Raw genomic sequence first — 18,511 nt, forward strand, 5'->3', positions numbered from 1 at the left:
CTTGTTCTTGTATGATGATGAGCTAGCCTTAAATGCTACACTCTTCTTCTTCTTGTCCTCATCTTCCTTCTTGTCCTCCTTGTCATCCCCCTCCCTTTCCACACGGTATGTCTCTTGTGTCATGACTTCACCTAGTACTTGGTTGGGGGTGATCTTCTTTAATCCTCCTCTTATGATTAGCATTCTCAACATTTCAAACCTTGGAGGTAGACTCATCAAGAACCGATGAGAGACATCATCATTCTTGATCTTTTCTCCCAAGGCCTTCAAATCATTGACAATGACTTGCAAGCGATGGAACATCTCCGGTATGCTCTCATCATCTTTCATCTTGAAACCTATCAACTTGTCCTTGAGAATATATAACTTGGCACTCTTCACCTCCGGTGTGCCCTCATAGGTTTCCTCCAATCTCCTCCACACTTCATTTGCTCTTTCACAATCCTTGATTTGCTCAAACACCTTTGGATCAAGGGCATTGTATAGGGTGTTGAGAGCCATTGTATTGCATTGCTTGTTGGACTTATCTTGGTTGGTGGGATTGTTGGGATTAATGATAGCATAATCATTCTCGGTTACATCCCATACTTGATCATTGATTGAACCAAGATACACACTTATCTTTCTCTTCCAATAATCATAGCATGTGCCATCAAAGAACGGTGGTTTGCCCCCCACATGGTTGAACACAACTTGAGCCATAATTTGACACCGAGGTTGTTAAGCCTTCAATCAAACGGTGACCACGGCTCTGATACCACTTGAAAGGTCCTAATATAGCTAGAGGGGGGTGAATAGCCTATTTAAAAATCTACAAATCAACTAGAGCAATTTGATTAGTATGACAAATAGCGTAATGCAAACTTGCTCTAGCTCTACGAGGGTTGCAAGCCACCTATCCAACAATTCTAGTTGCAATGATTACTTAGGCACACAAACATGCTATGTAATTACTCACTAAGAGCTCTCAACCTTGCTACTCTAAAGAGCTCAACTAGATGAATATAAATAATAAAGCAAGCTCTCAATTCTAATTACACTAAAGAGCTTGTGTCAACTAGTTTGCAAGAATGTAAATAAGTGAGTAGAGTGATTATACCGACGTGTAGGGGATGAACCAATCACAAGATGAATATATAGCCAATCACCGGGAGAATGCCAAAGACAAGAGACAATCGATTTTCTCCCGAGGTTCACGTGCTTGCCAACACGCTACGTCCCCGTTGTGTCGACCAACACTTGGTGGTTCGGCGGCTAAGAGGTGTTTCACAAACCTCGTCCACACGATTGGACACCGCAAGAACTGACCCACAAGTGAGGTAACTCAATGACACGAGCAATTTACTAGAGTTACCTTTCGGCGCTCCGCCGAGGAAGGTACAACTCCCCTCACAATCACCGAAGGCGGCCACGAACAATCACCAACTCGTGCCGATCCTTCACCGCTGCTCCAACCGTCTAGGTGGTGGCAACCACCAAGAGAAACAAGCGAAATCCGCAGCGCAACACGAATACCAAGTGCCTCTAGATGCAATCACTCAAGCAATGCACTTGGATTCTCTCCCAATCTCACAATGATGATGGATCAATGATGGAGATGAGCGGGAGGGCTTTGGCTAAGCTCACAAGGATGCTATGTCAATGAAAATGTGCAAGAGTTATCCCTTGAGCTGGCCATGGGGCTATAAATAAAGCCCCCATCAAATAGAGCCGTTGTACCCCTTCACTGGGCAAAACACGCTCTGACCGGACGCTCCGGTCATACCGACCGGACGCTGGCCCTCAGCGTCCGGTCACCCGATGGACGCCACGCGTCACCAGCTTCAAACGCTGTTCGTCAGATTTCAACGGCTACGAAGTTGACCGGACGCTCCGGTCAAAACTGACCGGACGCTGAAGCCCCAGCGTCTGGTCGTTTCCAGTAAGCTCCCCGAGGCATATTTTTTCGACCGGACGCGTCCGGTCCACCTTGACCGGACACAGACCAGTGTCCGGTGCTCAACCCTAGCGACTATGCCGTCTGACAGCTCGACCGGACGTAGCCCTTCAGCGTCCGGTCGCTGAGTGACCCAGCGTCCGGTCAGTAGACCGACGCCAGCATCATTTCGACCAACTCCATTTCAACTCTAACTACTTCACCCTTACTCAAATGTGCCAACCACCAAGAATTTTGCATCCAGCGCAATAGAAAATAGACATTTCATTTTCCCAAAAGCGCCGAATGTGTTAGCCTTTTTTCACAAATATTTTCAAGGGTGTTAGCACTCCACTAGATCCTAAATGCATATGCAATGAGTTAGAGCATCTAGTGGCACTTTGATAACCGCATTCCGATACGAGTTTCACTCCTCTTAATAGTACGGCTATCTATCCTAAATGTGATCACACTCACTAAGTGTCTTGATCACTAAAACAAAATGGCTCCTACATTTTATACCTTTGCCTTGAGCCTTTTGTTTTTCTCTTTCTTCTTTTCCAAGTTCAAGCATTTGATCATCACCATGCTATCACCATTGTCATGATCTTCGTCATTGCTTCATCACTTGGAGTAGTGCTACCTATCTCATAATCACTTTGATAAACTAGGTTAGCACTTAGGGTTTTATCAATTAACCAAAACCAAACTAGAGCTTTTCAGTAGGTGGACAAGCAAGCTCAGCAGGGAGAGGACGAGCTGCAGGCCGAGCAGGAGGCCGAGCAGCTAGACAAGCAGGAGGAGTGGGAGGACGAGTAGGAGGCTGAGGCAGGAGGTTCCAGTTCCACCGGAACCTCGGGTGTCTACCAACGAGGTCCGGCGAGCCTACCTGAACGGCCGATACCTGAGGCTCTACGCCCGGTCATTCGACCCGTTGGGCAAAAGTATGTAACTTTTACATTTTTTCGCTCCTACATATGATAGAATCACAATGGAAACTAACAGTTTTTTCTTAATCACTTACGCAGGTCTTGGAAGGTCGTGGTCCCAGGTGCTCACAAAAGGTTGCCCAATGGCATCCTGGGTCTTCTCTGCAGGGAACACTTCCCAGGCTTGGTTCGCTACGCCGAAGCTCTAGAGCCGGCCTACACGTACGAGCACTACGTCGCCGCCCCTGATGCGGAGGACGAGACGGGCCGCACGTACGAAAGCGTGGCGGAGCGGGTTATGTGCGAGTTTTGGGTAAGTCTTCCTCCCACTACTTTGCTCAATACATTGCATTCGCTAGAGTTTCTTGAACCAGTGTATTGATACATCTTTTCTATATGCAGGACTTCTTCAAATGCGCCGAGGGCTACGAGGCGAGGGCGGCCAAGGCATCAGCCAAATCTTTTAGAGGTCGCATCTCAGACATGCATTACGAGGCGCAGCTCTAGGCCATCATCGATTACTGTGCCGTCTACGAGCATCGGAAGGTAAAGAAAGAAGATGCAAGATTAATGCATCTGACCAAAGAGCAGTACCTGAAGGTAAATATACAACATCAATATTGATTTCTTCTGAGATTAGGTAGGCTTGAATTATTCTTATATCTATCAATGTACTTGATGTCGTACAGGTGCCTCCTGGCTGGTGCGCCAATAAAACGTGGGCCTGGCAGATGATGGTCGACAGGTGGGTGAGTGGCAATTGGGTGGATAACCACACTGTCCTCTGGGAACGACGTTTGCTGATGCCAGGTGTATCACACCACCAGGGCAACCTTAACATCCACGAATTCGGGGCTAGATGGGTACGTGACTTGGTGTAGCTTCATTTATTCTTTCAGACGTTTATTCCTGCATGATTTATAATCGTCTTGCTGTTTTTCTCGCAGTCGGCTGCACATCAAAACCAGCCATGCGGAGAGCTCAAGTCATGGGTTCTGGCCCACAAGGGCAAGGCGACAGACAACATCAACTGGAACCCAGACGACCCAGCCGAGGCATTCACCAACGAGAGCATCCCCGAGCGCATCAGTCAGTACACCGAGGCGGCAAGGGGAGTCCATGGGGCAGACTAGGATCCGCACACCGCGGACATTGACGGCGACATCGTCATGAGGGTGGGAGGAGGCAAGAAGCATGGGCGGTACCTCATCGGCAACAGCATGCTCGACCCGCACACCACTCCCACTCTCTCACAGGTCTGGACAAGCAGCACGAGCGGTAGCATGCCCATACGCCCAAGGCAGGACACTTCGACGCATCGTGTGGCAGCACTACAGGTTATTTCTATTTTATTTGTTGTTCATTGGTTTTACATTCCTCGAAATTGCTTGTAACAATGCAGTGAAAAATTATAGGCCCAGGTGCATGCGCTCGAGGAGCATAAGGCTAGGGTGGAGGAAGAGCGATAGAGGGAGCGGGAGGCCGAGCGACAGAGGTGGGAGGCTGAGTGGGCGAGGTTTGATGCCTTGGCTCAGTACGTGGCAAGTCTTGGCGTCACGATGGGTCGTCTAGCGCCACTAGAGCTGTTCGCTCCTCCACCGCCTTACCCATACCCACCTTACTCATACGTGAGTTCAACTTCTCTAACAAAAGCTCTTTACTGTACATGTTGGCCATCGTGCCGTTGATGTGATGGGAGGCCTTCGTGCCGTTGATATATATGTGTGCCAGCCATCGTGCCGTTGATATGTGGTGGGCGGCCATCGTGCCTTTGGTTTTCTTGCAGGTTTTGGAAACCCCACCGTGCAGGGGAGGTGCTGCCGAAATTTTGATGTGTTTAGGCTTAGATTACAATTTTATACCTAGTTCTGCAAATTTTGACTTGTCTACGCTTAGATTACAATTATATGTCTTAGTATTACTATAATTACTAATTTTTCTTCTCCTTTGTGCAGAATCAATCGGCGGGTTCGAATGATGTGCCTGAGCAGCCGTCGTCGGGAGGGTCGTGGCACCAACCGTATCCACAACTTCCCGCCGCATCAGCAGCCGTCGAGAGGGTCGGGGTACCAGCCGTATCCACACCTTCCGCCGCAGCAGTAGCCGCCGTCGGGAGGGTGGGAGCCTTGGGGGTGAGCCTGTTGTTCTTCATCATGTATTAGCACTTTGTGACATGAACTTGTGTGAGATGGACATGTGTCGTTGGATTTGAGATGTTTAGATGGATTATAATGTGAGACATGTGATGTGGATGACATATTTGTGATATATGTGATGTGGATGATGTGTTATATTTGTGAAATATGTGTTGTTGAAGCTAGAAATATAAACAAAAATAAAAAAATGCTCTCTGGACTCTTTGCCGAGAGTAGGGCTCTCGGCAAATCTGCCTCTTTGCCGAGAGCCTACCTCTCGGCAAATCTGCCTCTTTCCCGAGAGCTTGGTGGTCGGCTCTCGGCAAACCTTTTTTTTTAACACCACCTCTGCCGCAAATCTTTTTTTTTAACAATTATTTGCCGACGGTCGCTCTCGGCAAAGAAGTTCTTTGCCGACGGTCGCTCTCGGTAAAGAAGCTGCCACACCGTTAGCGATCGTTTGGCCATTACTAGGGCGCGCCAGTTTGCCGAGAGCTAGAGTTTGCCGAGAGCCTTGACATTACTCTCGGTAAATATTTTGCCGAGAGGGGCTCTCGGCAAAGAATCCTTTGCCGGTAGATGTTTTGCTGACGGCTCTTTGCCGAGAGCTGCTCTCGGCAAATAGTTTGCCGAGCGTGAACTTGTCTTTGCCGAGAGCTTCGGGCTCTCGGCAAAGGCCAGGAGTCCGGTAGTGTGTAGAAAATAGTCTTTTTTTTTGTTACAGTGCATGCACCCAAAACTATATAAACCATGGATGCCTACATGAGCAATATGGCTGCGTACTTCTCCTGACGCTGCGCCATGCACACAGCTAGCCATGCCATGCACACACAGGGTACGGTGTAGCGCTATCTAGCTGCTAGCGTAGGATCCGGTATGCTTTGACCGCGTTTATTTCAAGTGCACACAACAACACAACAGGAACTGTCGAGAGTGTGCGCTAGCTGCTTGAAAATTAATTGGGTGAACATGGATGCATTTGGTTTGGCAGAGACCCATAACAGCGTTTGGTGTCAACTGTACAGTAGCCATGACACGGACACATGCTAGAGGGGCCGGCCGGCCGGTATTCCATTTGCTGTGTGCTAGCTGAAACAGTATATATACCCCCGGCCCACGCGGCCCCGAAATAAATTAACATGTCTATTTTAACACTTGATTAACTTTATTCTAAAAAAATTGATTAATTTTGTATAAAAAATATCAATATTTATGACATAAAACTATTATCAGTTGCTGAAAATCAATTCTGTAGTTGTGCACATAAATGTTAGCATTAATTCTTCACTATAAGTTAGTTCAAATTAATTAATATAATTTGACTTAAGAAGATTTATTTTAGGATGGAGGGAGGACTGAGAGAGAGAGAGTTTGGGAGCAATATATGTAGTATTAGCGCGCGTATGCAATATACTTAGAACACCTCCAATAGTAACTGCAAGTGGGGGCGGTGGTGCGGGGGGTGGAGAGGCCCATGGGGGTGGCGTTGCTGTGGAGAGGACCCCGAGGGTGGTGGCGTGGCCCGTGGGACGATGGCGCAGGCGTCAAAGAAGCCCCAGAGGGTTGCAGAGAGGACCATGGTGGCAGCGGCGCGTGCGGCAGACTGGCGACCCATTGGGGGGGGGGGGGGGGGGGGGGATCGTGCACAGGACACTCGGGGGCGGTAGCGTGTGGGAAGGAAGACGAGAGTATAACGATTAGATTGAAGGGTCGGACGGGTTAGCTAGGGTTTGGGGAACTTTTGTTATGTCCGGTGTGGGACTCACAAGCATGGCCTTTTAGCGCGCATTGCCATTTTTTTCGCGTGAGGCGCCCGCAAGGGGAGGAAAAGATAGGTCCTGACGGTCAGGGAACTGATAGAAATACCTCTCCTGATAGTTTCTGACCGATAGGTTTTTTTGATTTATTCCTGATGGTTTTCATATTTACTATCGGCGGGCAGCAACCGACAGGAGTATTTCACACTGATAGGAGTTTTTCCTCCTTATTCTTGTCTTAAGTTTGGTAGTGTAAGGTAGCTCTAAATATATTATTTTGTATTTTAATAGAAGAGATGATAGAGGAAAACTTATCTCTTAAAATTAATCAAGAGTTAGCCTCATGCACACACTCCAAAATCATGTAAAAATTACAGTTGTCATGTAGGGCTATTCATATATGAACTATATGCTAAAAATTAAAACCATTAATTGGAGAAGTTGCCTTAGAATTAGTAACTCTATCTCATATTGTTCATGGTGCCCTTGTGCGGCAACATGAAGGGAGCTCTAGCTATAGGTTGGGGCTGGCCATACCACCGCATTAATGTTTTGATTTCTCGGTAACTTCAGTGTCAAGATGATGGAGTACTACAGTTTACTAGCTAGTCAGTGATGGAGAGTGTGACAGGGCGACTGGTCGTCGGCAATCTTACTACTCCTCCACCTTTTCCCCTCTTTAGTCTACTTGATGAGAGTTGTTCGATCAATCCCAACTAAAATTCGTTGAGGTGGAACAAAAGTTATACACATGGAACACACCATAAAATTAAAGTTGTTCGCCTGACCTGCTAGCTCAACCAAAATTATTCAATTGTTACAAGAGTTTGTAAGTGAGGGAAAAATATATATATAAATGCAAAGACATGGAACAAAATGTTAATAAGCTTGGAAGAAAACGGTAAGGGTTCAACTAGTATTAGGGTAACCACAATGTATTTCGACTAAGTAGTCCATATGAGCAGATCCCCTGACAGTGGTCTGTTACTATTTCGGTTGCTACAGTTTGAAATGTTCAGATGATCTATATGGATGGGCCCACTAACAATAAAAAATGATTTATGCATGGGAGCATCAATGGCAGGACCAAAGGAGAGAGACGATGGAGAGAAAGAAATATTTTTTATTTTTTTCTAAAAAAAGTAAATATTTTAAATTTTTCTCAAAAGGTAATATTTTTATTGATTATGGATAGCTTTTAACTATTTTATGGCTAGCTCCTCATGTAGTCTATACAGAATAATTTAATCGATATTATCTGCTTTTGAATCACAATAATGTGGTTGCTCTAATAAACAAAGGAAAGTAAGTGCTATTACTAATACCAAATTAATTAGCTAGCAATAATGTTGATTATACACCTACAAATCAATTTATTACATGTAACAAAAGATTTTCATGGATGTAACAACTTAAAATATTACAAGGAACAACGGAAAGTAGCTAAAAGTATCAAAGAACGCGAAAGGGTCTCTAGCCTAGTGGTTAGAGCACCTGAGTATAGCACCTAGTAGACCTGGGTTCGACTCCGCGTGGGAGCGAATTTAAACAGGTTTGCATTATTAAAAAAATTAAAAAAAAGATGCTGGGGCTTCCCTTGCTAACTTCGGTCAAAAAAAGTATCAAAGAACATTTTAAGATCGTAAAATGGCTTTCCATTAGCATAACAATTCATTTTACAAATAATGGAATGAATTAAGACATACTTACTTCAAAGCATCGATAGGACAAATTACATGTAAGTTGTTTACATCTAAGAGGTGTTTGGTTCAGCGAATGGTAACACATAGGAAATGAAATCACATACCACTGTAATAGGAGTGGTTCAATCTTTATCTGGAAATGGAAATATGATATGATAATTACTAATTACAGGCGGTGGGAAACAAACATGTGTACATTTTAGCCAACCAAACGGCTCGTAATTCCTAGTTAACTCAGATACATAAGAGCCGGATCAACGGTCCTCAAACTGCTTGATAGTGTCACCTATGTATCTCCCAACTATTTGGGTCCTTAAATTTGTTACTAGTTAGGTCGTCATTCATGTTCTGGTCATCATCAACCAATGTTAATATCTTTCTTGTAGATTTTTTAAATCTTGTAGAAAAAAAAAGTCTCATGGGATGGGACCTACATGCCATCCTCAGACGAAACTATCTTCTCTGTGAACGTGATGGACAAAGGAATCATATGTTAATCAATTCTATTTGAACCTTGAGTGACATAGTTAAGTGTTATTGTGTTAACAAGTTTAGGGATCCAGCTCAAAATATGAAAAATAGCAGTTCGGAGGCATAGATACAAGAATCGCTCATACTTTTTACATTTTTATAATCTATGTAATATAGAATGTATAGTTTTTTTTTTTTTTTGAGAAACGTATAAAATGCATATATATGTTTCTTTTGATGAAATATATATGTTATTCTGGAACCTTCAGTGAATTTAATTTATGCACCACCTCCACTAGGCCGTTGCTAACAGCCCACCTTCAGGCCACGAAGCTTCTCACAGGCTCGCTCACTCACAGGCTGCAGCCCAACTAAATTTGTTTCAGCCCAGCAGAGAGACCAGCCTCCAGTCCGCCTGCGTGCTCCCGTCCGGCGACCGCCCCCGGCCGGCGGCGTGCCGGAAGGGCGGAAGGCGCATTCTCCACGGTCCAGCCAATGCTTCTGGTCCAGATGAGGGTTGGTCAGGTGGCCGAGCGCCGGCGGCTGGCCTCTGACTGATCCGGTTTCCCCTCGCGCGGCCATCACCTGCGCCGGTCCACCACCGCGCGCACCCGGGGCCGCATCCCTGACCGTGCCCTGGCCATCCCCAACCTCGTCGGAGCCTCCAGGTCGCGGCTTGTCGTGGTAAATAAGCTCTCTTCCCTCTTCTGTTAGACTTGAGCACGCAGGGCAAAATGATGTGGAAGTGGAACTGCAGTGATTTATCAGTCTAGCCTCTAGCGACTTTGCGATCTATCAAATTCTCGTTGATTCCTGTCCATGTATTCAATTGAGTACAATGTCAACTGTGATTTTCAGATCAAATGGGCCTACTATTGTGTTTCAGTGTTTGTAGCATATCCAAATTAGCCAAAGTGCCAAACCAAAGACCTCCACGCTTTACTCTTTTTTTTTTTAATTGACAGAAAGTTCCAATCACGAGCCACAAAGCCCTATCCTGCTTTATTTGTAGAGGCATGAAAAGAAGCATCCACATTAGTTTTGTAATCATCCATTGGAGGTGGCTTCTATTTTGACATTGAAGCGTACATTTGTTCTGAATTGAGCGGAAAATTTTTCAAACTCCAGTAGAAAAAAGGAGATGGAGCCACAGATCTCATCACTAGTGGTCATCTTTCCTCTTGCATTGGCCTTACTACGTGCTGACTGCTGACCACCACCGCCAGAGCCATATGAATACCTTTGCCTGCTCTTCTTGTTCTAAATTCAGAATCTTCAGTACAGTTTCTTGCCCTGATGCGCTATGACTCCAGTTCGTCCAGGTTTATTATACGCCAAACTCCGTGGCCTTTTTACATTTAAAGAACAAGTACCCACAATCTTCGCCCAGCCGGTTACATATAGGCGGCTAATTTTTCAAACTCCAGTAGAAAAAAGGAGACGGAGCCACAGATCTCATCACTAGTGGTCATCTTCCTCTGGCATTGGCCTTATTACGTGCTGACCACCACCGCCAGAGCCATATGAGAATACCTTTGCCTGCAGAATCTTCAGTACAGTTTCTTGCCCTGACGCGCTATGACTCCAGTTCGTCCAGGTTTATTATACGCCAACACTCCTTGGCCTTTCTATATTTAAAGAACAAGTGCCCACAATCTTCGGCCAGCCTTCCACGCTTTACTTGGTTACACACATTGGTTGCTTCATTTAATTATGCTAGCCACTAGGCCAAAACCCCAGCGCTGGTCAGGTCAGCGTATTCCACGCCAATTGTTCTTCGAGTTCGAATGCACTGTCTAATGACATTGACCCCAACGTTTGTCACCTTATACCTAGTAAATATGAATAGTCCAAGGGGACAATTCCAAAGGGAACACACTGAACATTCCCATAGTATTCGGTTCAATTCGGACCACTCAACCTGTAACTTTGTGTTTGCCATGAATTATTCCAAGCATCGCATTGTCCTGGTATGTGAAGTTAGCTAGTTATCTTATCCTTATCTGTCCATCCATGGTGTAAAATACAGTTCTATAAATGTTGCAGCCTCTCAACTAGAGAAGTTACTCCAGCTAACACCGGAACACTAGTTACTACATGCCTGAGTATAACGAGCGAGCCTTAGGATATCAGAGAATGGTGTGTATGCCTTCTGTGCAGGATCAGGTGCGGCTTGTCCCGGCTCTGTATCAGTGTGCAACACATGTAAGTGAGGGATCCATCGGAAAGACTAACGATAGTCTTAGTGAGATAAAAAGGCTCTCCTCCATAGTTGATGGGCCGCTGCAGCGTCTGTCCCAGATTATGGCTGACAGCCTAGCTCGCCGTCTTCTCTTGTCTTGTGAGGGCCTTACTGGTTCCCTCATTCATCCATCTGACTACTTTGAGCAGTCGAGCATTCAGTCTGCTCGTTATAACTTTGCTAGCCTCAGTCCCTACCTCAAAACTGGCTTTGCTACTATCAACCAGGCCATCCTTGAAGCAATGGAGGTTGAAAAGGTCATGTACTTTGGATATTCTTGCCAATGCAAATATCCTTGCTATACAGTCTTTTCTCTATCTTAGCTTGTATTGCTCTATTTTGTGCTAAAATTTAAGTAAAAACTTGTATGTTTTTTCCATGAACTTTCATCTCTAACTTTTTTCTTTCTCATGAAAGCCAAATTGCTAGTGTCCTGCTTCAGTGTCAAAACTGTTTCTTGCTTGCTTTCTCATAAAGCTGATCTAATATCAACACTTTATCAAAAGATATATCTTTTTCTCCAATACATCATAGTCAAAACCCACTTTGATGCAGTTTCCATAAACTCTTGAAACTTTGATATGCTAATATATGAAGACATTGAAGTTTCAATATCTACAGAAAGACCACTACACTACAATTAATTTGTCCTGAGATTTCGTTTTAGTCCTTTTAGAGTACCAGATGCCGTGCTATGTCCCAATGATTTATTAAAGACATTTGAATTACCATTATACTAGCATCTTTCTTGACTCTATCTATGTATCCAAACCATGGTGTATAGTTATATCACATGTTCAAATAACTTTATAGATTTTCTAAAAAGTTACATGTAAAGTAGCGATTCAAATTTTATTTGTGTCTAGCGAGTAGTACTTTATGATAAAGTAGTTTTTATCAAGACTACATACATACCTATGAGCTTCTGATGACAATTGTATTTCAGGTTGTCCGCATTATCGACTTGTCCTGCTCAGCCTCCCACCCACGTCAGTGGCTCAAGCTCCTTCATGGCTTCCATGGGCGCCCAGGGGGGCCACCTGAAGTACGCCTTACAGTTGTCCATGATGACAATGACTTTCTGGCCAACATGAAGGCATTGCTCTCTAAGGAAGCTGATATGCTCAAAATCCCATTCCAGTTTAATGATGTAAATGGCAGGCTTGAGACCTTGGACTTCAGTAACCTCCGTGATGTCCTAGGGATAAAATATGGTGAGGCGATTGCGATCAACTGTTCTCTACAGATGCATCGCCTGCTCGTGGTTGATGACAATGTCAGCTGTACTGCTATTGATCAGCTCCAGAAAATGGCAAATGCTGCGCAGCTTAAGCAGATGGCTAGCTCAGTGTACAGCCCAGCCTCCATACTGAACTATCCACGAACACCGTCCCCTCTTTTGTTGGCAAGCTTCCTCAAAGCCATCCATACGCTCAAACCAAACATCATGCTGGTGATGGAGCAAGATGCAAACCACAACGCCTTGTTGTTCTCCGACCGGTTTGTTGAGGCACTTAACTATTATGCAGCCCTCTTTGACAGCTTCAATGCAATGGCTGCTGCCAACTCGCAATGGGCCAATGAGCGGACGCGGGTAGAAAGGATGATCTTGGGGGAAGAGATCAAGAACATATTACTGTGTGAAGGAGTCAATCGGCACGAGCGGCATGAGAGGCTGAGCCAGTGGGAAATGTACATGGATGCATCAGGGTTTCACCATGTTCCGCTCAGCTTCGATGCCATTAGGGAGTGTGAACTGAAGCTCCTGAGCTTCGGGTTGAATGGATGTCAGTACCAGGTTGAAAGTGATAGCCTTTTGTTGGGATGGAGTTCCACACGTCTCTACTCTATATCGGCATGGAGGCCAAAGAAAGGCTCAACCTCTGGGAGCAGAGAGCATATGTTAGTTCAGCGTCAAATGGTATGGCCACACAGTTAGGCCTATCTGTTGATAGTGATTTCTTTCTCCATTTTGCTGGTGCTGTGGAGGATATGTCTGGCAGTTCTATGCTCTAGCTGATCAATCCTCTGTGACGATCTCTTTTCTTTCTTTTAGAATAGCGAGAACCATTTCGTGTGAAGCATAGTGATGTGTAGATGAAAATATTGTAACCGAGCTGAATCGGAAGAAGTGTCTAAGTTAATTCATAATAGCAATTTTGGATTGCTCTCCATCAGTTCCTAGTTTTTGACATCTCTTTTTAAGGGAGCTGTTTTCATGTAAAATGGTGTTGTTGCCTTTACCTTGGTTCTGTTGTGTTCTTTTTTTGGCTATCCATATGGACCAGCAGAAGAGAACAAAATTGGAACAAGATTGGTTTTGAAATTGGCGAAGCATATGCGCATGCCAAGAGACTGGACAATTTCTGGTGCATAGGATGGACAGGTTTTCCTTGCAAACGAAACAAGAGCACACTGGGTCGGCCCCCCCTGATTAAAGTTTCTGTAAAATAAGAAGCAGAAATTAGCATTATAGGTGGAAAACAAAAGCATGTGGTCAAATTTGAACGAGTACTCCAAGAAACGGCCACCTTGCAATCACCTATACCATTTGTTTTGTAAAGCTGACAAAACTGAAGTGTTTGCTTCTTGTCCTCGGGGAAACTCTAGCCTGCACATGAATGCAGATTTTGGAGCCATGTCTGCACAGCATTTGAACCTCACTGGTTGCTCATGGAAAACAAATATATATCTCCATATAGCTAGAGAGTTTCCTGCCAAACATTTTTGTATCAATCAGACACTAGCTATGCAATTTTGTATATATTCTGCATAGTACGCCTGCAGCAATAGCCTGAAGGGGTTGAATTGATCGCAAAATTGTCTGGTACCTCCTGATCCAAAACGCTGCAGATAAGTTCCAAGCGAATATCTCCAAAGCAGCTTAGTTATTCCACCGAGATGCAGACGACATGGCTTAGCCCTTGCCGCACATGCATCCAATTTCTGCGTCGTCGCTTCTGCACCCCATGACAAGGTCACCACCTAGGAACGTATGAACTCGAGACCTTGCAGCAGGCTTGCATTGCAACATTTGTCGCTATACCAAGATCCAAGCCCAACAATGGCGTGCTCGATCGCCTTCATATCCAGCGCAGCGATCCATTGACCCAGAAGCCCCGTCCGTCCGTCCGTCCAAAGCTGAAAGCTTGGTGAGGATTTCGATCGCTCAGCGGTCTGGACATGGAGATGTTCCAGGAGGACACGTTGTCGTCGGCGACGTCGTCGCCGGCGTCGTCGCTGTACACGCCGTCGCCGAACGGGCATGGCGGGCTCGGGTCGTCGTGGGTGCAGGAGCTGAGCCACGACCAGCAGGGCCTGCGCCTCATCAACCTGCTTTACCAGTGCGCGGCGGAGGTGGCGGCGGGCGCCTTCGACCGCGCCAACTTCTACCTGGAGCAGATCACGCAGCTGGCGTCGCTGGACGCGCCCCACACGCTGCAGCGGCTCGCCGCCGTCTTCGCCGACGCGCTGGCGCGGAAGCTGCTGAACCTGGTCCCCGGCCTGTCGCGGGCGCTGCTGTCCACGGGGGGCAACTCCGCGGAGGCGCACCTAGTGCCCGCCGCGCGGCGCCACCTCTTCGACGTGCTGCCGTTCATGAAGCTGGCGTACCTGACCACCAACCACGCCATCCTGGAGGCGATGGAGGGCGAGCGGTTCGTGCACGTCGTCGACCTCTCCGGCCCCGCCGCCAACCCGGTGCAGTGGATCGCGCTGTTCCACGCCTTCCGCGGCCGCCGCGGGGGGCCGCCGCACCTCCGCATCACGGCCGTGCACGACGGCAGGGAGTTTCTGGCCAACATGGCCGCCGTGCTCGCCAAGGAGGCCGAGGCGTTCGACATCCCGTTCCAGTTCAGCGCCGTGGAAGCCAGGTTGGAGGAGCTGGACATCGACGCGCTCCGGCACGTCCTCCGCGTCAGGTCCGGCGAGGCGCTGGCCGTCAGCGTGGTGGGGCAGCTGAACCGCCTCCTGGCGGCCGACGACGCCGGCGGCGGCAGGAGCAGCAGGCACGTCCCCGGCAGCAGCTGCCTGACCCCGGTGCAGATCATCGCGCGGTCCAGCCCCAGCAGCTTCGGCGAGCTGCTGGAGCGGGAGATCAACACGCGGCTGCAGCTGAGCCCGGACTCGTCAGCGGTGCTTTCCATGTCGCCGCAGTCGTCGTCGCTGTCGCCGGCGAACCAGCAGCAGCAGCAGAGGGAAAAGGCGAAGCTGGGGAGCTTCCTGCGTGCGGTGCGGGCGCTGTCGCCGAAGATCATGGTGGTGGCGGAGCCGGAGGCGAACCACAACGCGGCGACGTTCCTGGAGCGGTTCGAGGAGGCGCTCAACTACTACGCGTCGCTGTTCGACTGCCTGGAGCGCGCGTCGGCGGCGCAGGCACACCGGTGCGCGGGGGAGCGGGCGCGCGCCGAGCGGCTGGTGCTCGGGGAGGAGATCCGTGGCGTGGTGGCGCGGGAGGGGCGCGGAGCGGAAAGAGCGGCACGAGCGGCTGGCGCAGTGGGCGCGCCGGATGGAGGCCGCCGGGATGGAGCGCGTCGGCCTCAGCTACGCCGGCATGATGGAGGCGAGGAAGCTGCTGCAGAGCTGCGGGTGGGGCGGGCGGGGACTACGCGTACCAGGTGGTCCACGACGCCCGGGGCGAGGCCTTCTTCTTCTGCTGGCACCGCAAGCCGCTCTACTACTCCGTCTCCGCCTGGAGGCCGTCGTGCCGGCACACCTAGCTAGCTGAGCTCGGTTAACCATGGCCATCGCAGGTGCTGCACTGCATGCATGAACGCACGTGTCTACTAAACTGTAGTATGTATGTACAGCATTCTCTCGACGATCGTGCCATATTTGCGTCGTCGATCTCGATCCCATTACGGTGTGCTCCCTTGAATTTATTTGACTGTCGTTTCAAGTGTGCAATTTTTTTTCGCCAACAAAACAACAAATTGATCGTCTCTCCTCCACAATCACAAGGGGATTTGCTAAAATTCAGGTGCTTGAATTTTACTATTTTAAGTTTCTTTCATACCACGGTTATTACATATATTTTATACTAAAATTATAGTTTTAGTTCGTTGTAATTTATGTAGGCATAATTTGTAATTTTTGGTTTCCAGTAGTCAAAAGTGGTCCTTTTCCTGTGAAAAGTGTGGATGGTTATGATTCATTTATAACATTCATAGACAACTACTCTCGTTATGGCAATATTTATCTAATTAAAGAAAGATCGAAAGCATTGGATAAATTCAAAATATTTAAAGCTGAAGTTGAAAATCAACACAATAAGAAAATCAAGATAGTACGATCAGACCGAGGTGGAGAGTACTATGGGCGACATACCCCATATGGCCAAATTCCTGGACCATTTGCAAGGTTCCTACAGGAAAATGGCATAGTTGCTCAGTACTCCACACCGAGGGAGCCTCAGCAGAATGGATTGGCTGAAAGACGTAACCGTACCTTAATGGATATGGTAAGAAGCATGATGAGTTACTCCACATTACCGATTAGTTTATGGATGGAGGCACTGAAAACCGCCATTCACATACTTAATCGAGTACCAAGTAAATCGGTGTCTAAAACACCGTATGAATTATGGACAGGAAGGGAACCCTTACTTAACCATTTGTGTGTGTGGGGCTGTCCGGCTGAGGCAAAAGTGTTTAACCCAAACATAGGAAAGTTAGACACCAAGACAGTCAGCTGTCATTTTATTGGCTATCCAGAAAGATCGAAAGGATATCGCTTCTATTGTCCTGACAGACATACGAAGATTGTAGAAACAAGACACGCTGTGTTTTTGGAGGATAACATGATCAGGGGGAGCATGGTAGCACGAGAAATCAGCCTACAGGAGAAGCGGGTACATGTACCCACTCCGATGGTTGAAGAACCATTCTTCACGCTACCTGCTGCTGTTGCACCAATAGTGCAGAACACTTTAGTGCCAACACCTATTGCAAGTTCTCCCATGGCGACAATGAATGAACATGAGGAACCTGTCCTTGAGGAACCTATCCTTGAGGAACCTATAGAACCAAATGTTGCACATGAGGAAGAACAACAACAGCCCAATGTGGAACAAGTGCCAGAGGCAACTAGAAGGTCTCAAAGAATAAGAAGATCAGCTATTACTGATGACTATGAAGTTTATGAAACAGAAGAATTTCAGATGGGGGATGATCCCACCTCATTTGAAGAAGCCATGAGAAGCATCCACTCATCAAAGTGGCTTAAGGCCATGGAAGATGAATTGAAATCAATGAGTACCAATAAAGTTTGGGACTTAGAAAATATTCCTAAAGGAGCCAAAATAGTAGGCTGTAAATGGGTCTACAAAACGAAATATGACTCCTAAGGGAATATAGAAAGATTTAAAGCGCGACTTGTGGTGAAAGGCTTCACGCAAAGAGAAGGGATTGATTACAATGAGACGTTTTCTCCAGTCTCATGTAAAGATTCCTTCAGAATTATAATGGCACTTGTAGCCCACTATGATTTGGAGTTACATCAAATGGATGTAAAGACGGCTTTCCTAAACGGGGATTTGAAAGAAAATGTTTATATGGTACAACCGAAAGGTTTTGTCGTAAAAGGAAAGGAAAATATGGGATGCCGCCTAAAGAAATCAATCTACGGATTGAAGCAAGCTTCAAGACAGTGGTATTTGAAGTTTGATAGAACGATAAAAGGTTTTGGGTTTAAAGAAAATGTTGAGGACGATTGCGTTTATGCAAAGTTCAAGAATGGAAAGTACATATTCCTAATTTTGTATGTGGATGATATCTTGCTTGCTAGTAGTGATATCAATCTACTAATGGAAACGAAGAAATTCTTGTCCTCAAACTTTGATATGAAAGATCTCGGTGAGGCCTCATTCGTTTTGGGAATAGAGATTCACCGAGACAGAAGAAAGGGGGTTCTAGGATTATCGCAAAAGGCATACATAGAAAAGGTCCTGAAGAAATTTAGTATGCATGCGTGCAGTCCTTCACCTGCTCCTATAGTCAAGGGCGATAGATTTGGGGAACATTAGTGTCCCAAGAACCAATATGAAATTGACTGAATGAAAGCGGTACTGTATGCTTCAGCTGTTGGAAGTTTACAATATGCTCAAGTGTGTACACACCCTGACTTAGCTTTTGTTACCGGGTTACTTGGCAGATATCAACAGAATCCAAGAATTGAACATTAGAAATTAGTGAAGAAAGTCCTGCCTTATTTGCAGGGTATGAAAGGCCTCATGCTTACGTATAGAAGATCTGATACCCTGCAGATAGAAGGGTATTCAGATTCTGATTATGCGGGAGATGAAAGAAAATCCACGTTAGGATATGTATTTACTCTCGCAGGAGGGGCTATATCGTGGAAAAA

At 46.6% G+C, this 18,511-nt stretch overlaps 1 protein-coding gene and 1 pseudogene across 2 annotated transcripts; both read left to right on the top strand.

Annotated features, from left to right (window-relative positions):
* The first annotated feature begins 9,318 nt into the window (after window positions 1–9,318).
* On the top strand, window positions 9,319–13,308 carry LOC136535492 (scarecrow-like protein 3). Of its 2 annotated transcripts, none has more exons than XR_010779001.1 (2): window positions 9,319–9,594; window positions 12,099–12,236. XR_010779001.1 is itself a non-coding variant. In XM_066527748.1 (2 exons), the coding sequence occupies exons 1-2, from the start codon at window positions 11,047–11,049 to the stop codon at window positions 13,089–13,091; spliced, it is 1,356 nt and encodes a 451-aa protein (XP_066383845.1). In that variant the 3' UTR covers window positions 13,092–13,308. The 2 variants fall into 2 exon arrangements, 1 of the variants encoding a protein (XP_066383845.1); XM_066527748.1 differs by lacking the exon at window positions 9,319–9,594 and adding an exon at window positions 11,047–11,409 and having other exon boundaries at window positions 12,099–13,308.
* Window positions 13,309–14,147: 839 nt separating this feature from the next.
* On the top strand, window positions 14,148–15,870 carry LOC136535491 (scarecrow-like protein 3; annotated as a pseudogene).
* The last annotated feature ends 2,641 nt before the right edge of the window (window positions 15,871–18,511 follow it).

This window comes from Miscanthus floridulus, unplaced genomic scaffold (genome assembly GCF_019320115.1).
Source record: "Miscanthus floridulus cultivar M001 unplaced genomic scaffold, ASM1932011v1 os_987_1_2, whole genome shotgun sequence".
Lineage (NCBI taxonomy): Eukaryota > Viridiplantae > Streptophyta > Magnoliopsida > Poales > Poaceae > Miscanthus > Miscanthus floridulus.